Source organism: Amblyomma mixtum, chromosome 6 (assembly GCF_055824585.1).
Source record: "Amblyomma mixtum isolate Tamu chromosome 6, ASM5582458v1, whole genome shotgun sequence".
NCBI lineage: Eukaryota > Metazoa > Arthropoda > Arachnida > Ixodida > Ixodidae > Amblyomma > Amblyomma mixtum.
Genome location: NC_143017.1, coordinates 26,259,368 through 26,262,614, shown reverse-complemented (window position 1 = coordinate 26,262,614; position 3,247 = coordinate 26,259,368). Strand labels below are relative to the sequence as shown.

General features: G+C 48.4%; 1 protein-coding gene across 1 annotated transcript; it reads left to right on the top strand.

The window, feature by feature from the left end:
• Positions 1-1,986: 1,986 nt before the first annotated feature.
• Positions 1,987-3,036, top strand: LOC149338456 (N-acetyllactosaminide beta-1,3-N-acetylglucosaminyltransferase 8-like). The gene has a single exon (XM_089550746.1). The coding sequence runs from the start codon at positions 1,987-1,989 to the stop codon at positions 3,034-3,036; it is 1,050 nt and encodes a 349-aa protein (XP_089406872.1).
• Positions 3,037-3,247: the final 211 nt, after the last annotated feature.

Sequence of the window (3,247 nt, the reverse complement as noted above, 5' to 3'; positions counted from 1 at the left end):
TTGTACTGAACATTGTGCACTATGGGCTTTAGAACGCCATAAAAACCATGCAAATTGAACGACAAAGTACGGTCCCACACGTATTGTCGATGAAAACTACAGTATGACACACGCCTACTAAGAATCTGGCTCCCATCTTGCACCAAGACCAGGATTTAGGCCTTTGAACGTAACATGTTGCAAATCCATTTTCACATGTACACGCTAAACTAATATCAAACTGCACTCTGGCTACAGGTTAAGTACAAGCAAGTGGGTTCCTAAAGGAGCGCTTAGTAACATAGAGCCTTAGGCACAGCCACAGCCACCCACGATACCGACTGGAACTTCAGAACTAGAAGCAGCGCACATAATTTCCAAAATGATTTGCTCTATCGTGTGACTTTTAGAACCGGAGGGCGAGCTCAGAGTCCGGACACGATTGTGGAACCGCAAGGTGGAGAGCATGAATACATTTCTGCATTAAAACTGCATTCTGTGCTTGAAACTTTTTTTTCTCTGTCAGCTGCGTTCACCGATAGTGGCCGGCATCTACTGCTGTTTTGGGCAACTCGAAGACAACGTTTTGTTGCTTGTACGTAGGTAATCTTTGGGAATGACACGTCTGCTCATGTGGTACTGCGTCAGCAAACGGGCTAGCTGAACATCGGTTCTAGTTTCACTTGAGTTATCTGGCATGGCATGCAAAAAACTGTCGTTGCTTGTATCACACTGGAGAAGAAACAATTTACTGAGTCCAGTGGATATTATATTAGTAAGGGTCTCACTTATACTGTTCCCTGCTTTTCAAGCAAGATTGAGTTGAGAGATTAGCATTTACTGCCGCTGAACTGAGACGTCAGTTACCGCAGCAGTAAGAATAATTGAACGGCTATGGACGGTGCAATATATTTGCATCTCATAACACTGAGCACTTCATAAATATGGCTGTAGCCAATAATTTCAGCCTTCAACGATGTCGTTTATTTCGGCGTCCCCGCAGTTATCAAGTATCCCAAACTGCGATAACGTGTGCAAACGAAGGTGGTGGTAGATTTCAATGGCGCAACCATTGAAAAAATGTTTTTAGACAGTGTACAGACTCTCCGTAGACGGTTGTCGAAAAGTCTACAGACTGTTGATAGACAAATCCTACACACTAATACGAATCTGACAGACAGTCTCTACATAATCTAGCTTTATGGCCTTAGACTCTTAGTAGACATTTGTCTATATAAAGTCTATAGACTATGAATAGACAAAAGTAAATATCTATAGGAAGTCAGTACAGTCAATAAGAAGGTTATAGAAAGTCAATAGACCAGTTTTGTTAAGGAAGGGCAGCTTTCTTTGGTCAAAGAGCGCCAGTACTGTTCGCCTACAACTGGTGGGGTTCGAGACCCATTTTCTAAGCATTTCATCCCATGTAAGCCAAACATCATGCGATAGGAAGCATTGTAATCATGAGTGAAGTACAGGTGAATGGTGTTTCTTCTGCTATCTAAGAAGAAAGGAGTAAAAAGGCAGTGAGGTGTTATCTCGCGCACCCCCTTTTCTAAAACGGACTGCGCTACAGGACATCTTACTCCGTTTTTATTCCCAAATAGGCGTATCCGTGTTTAGAGTGTAGAAGTTATAAATGACACATGCATGAGACGCCAGAAGGTAAGCACATTTCATAGCTACCTGCGCTTCCGTGTCGTCGTTGTTGTTGCCTTGGTGGCATGGTACATACCCACGACGAGCGATTGGCTAGGGTTCAGTGAGGAGAGCCAAAAGAAGGTAAATTGGTGCCAAGCTAATGGTTTATCTTTGAATGCTGAGCTAATGATTTAACTGTGGGTAAGAATTCAGAGGAATTAAAGATGGAATTTTAGATTAAAAGGAAGAATAAAAAATAAAAAATGAATTGGAGAAAATAAATGGCCGTAAAGATTAGAGAACTGAATACAAGAAAAATTGCTGAGATTTTGCAATGCTGAAATTTGCATTCTTTTCAGTCACAACATGACGCAGCGATGTTCTTTCTTGCTTTTTTTCGTCCAGATTCGATTCATCGTTTTGGCAGCTTGCTTGACCGGACTGGTCCACCTTGCCTTGCACCCGGACCCTCAGCTGTCCGGCGGAAGCAAGCCCTGCCGTCGGCAGACCTGTCTGCGCAATGGCCGATCACTTCGCTCTCCCTGTTGTGCACAGCTTGCCCCTGATGCATCCTCCATTGATAACTCTTCTCTCGAGAGCCTCGAAGGCGTCCCTCGTTATGCTTGGACATCCGCCGCCTCGCTTACTGAAATATGCAGTAAGTCCCTGGTCCCAGTGAAGTACGTCGTCGCCGTCAGCTCTCTACCTGAAGCCGCTTACCACAGGAACATCATCCGCTCCGATCTGTGGAGCTTTCGGAACGATTCGTCCAGCGTCAAGCTCATTTTCTTCACTGGCAGGCCCAGCAACTCTGCGTTGCTCGCGCGGGTGCTGCACGAGCGAGAGCATAACGCCGACTTGGTGTTGGCCGACCTCGACGGCAAGCCTGAAAGCGCGTCACAGATGACCCTCATGCTGCTGCGGTGGACGGCCGAGTTCTGCCCGTCCGCGCCCTTCCTGGTGAAGATCACCGACGAAGGGCGCGTAAGGGGTCGCTTCCTGGAGGGCGCCTACAGCCTCAACCTCGAGCTGTCTTCGGAATTCGGCATGTTCGGCTCGTTCGTTTCCCTTCGGGGCGAACCGTGCAGCGAACCCCCGCCGCACCACTCCACGAGGCGGTGTCCAGACCAGGGGGGGTTCCTCTCCGGGTGCGCCTACATGCTAGCGCGCCGCGTCGTACGGCCGCTGCTGAGGGCGTCCGTAGCGCAACCGCCGGTCCTCCCCGAAGACGTGTACGTGACGGGAGCCCTGGCTGAAGCCATCGGCGCTCGGCGGGCCGAGATGACCAATTTCGAAGGGTGTTACTTCTCCTTCGTCAAGAGCATGCCGTTTAAGCCGCTGAGCGCGCACTACTGGGTCAGGGACCGCCTCCTCATTTTCTGGTCGAGACTTGTGCAATTATGGAAACGAGGCTGACAGCGACTGAAATCATGGCGGCACGATGCCAGCCAAGCAGCTGCAGGCGTAGAGGCCGGCTCAGTATGGCCGCCTTTTTCATAGATCGCTCACGTTGAAAATGGCCGTCTTGCATTTTGAACATTTCTGGTGTTTTAAGAGTTCAATCGCGATGTCTACATGACTTTTACATTCGTTGTGCGGTTCTGCCATATTCATTTCAGTCGCCGGA

Bases quoted from the DNA above. Each gene is read 5' to 3' on its own strand.
- LOC149338456 (XM_089550746.1), top strand. From the start codon at position 1,987: ATGACGCAGCGATGTTCTTTCTTGCTTTTTTTCGTCCAGATTCGATTC.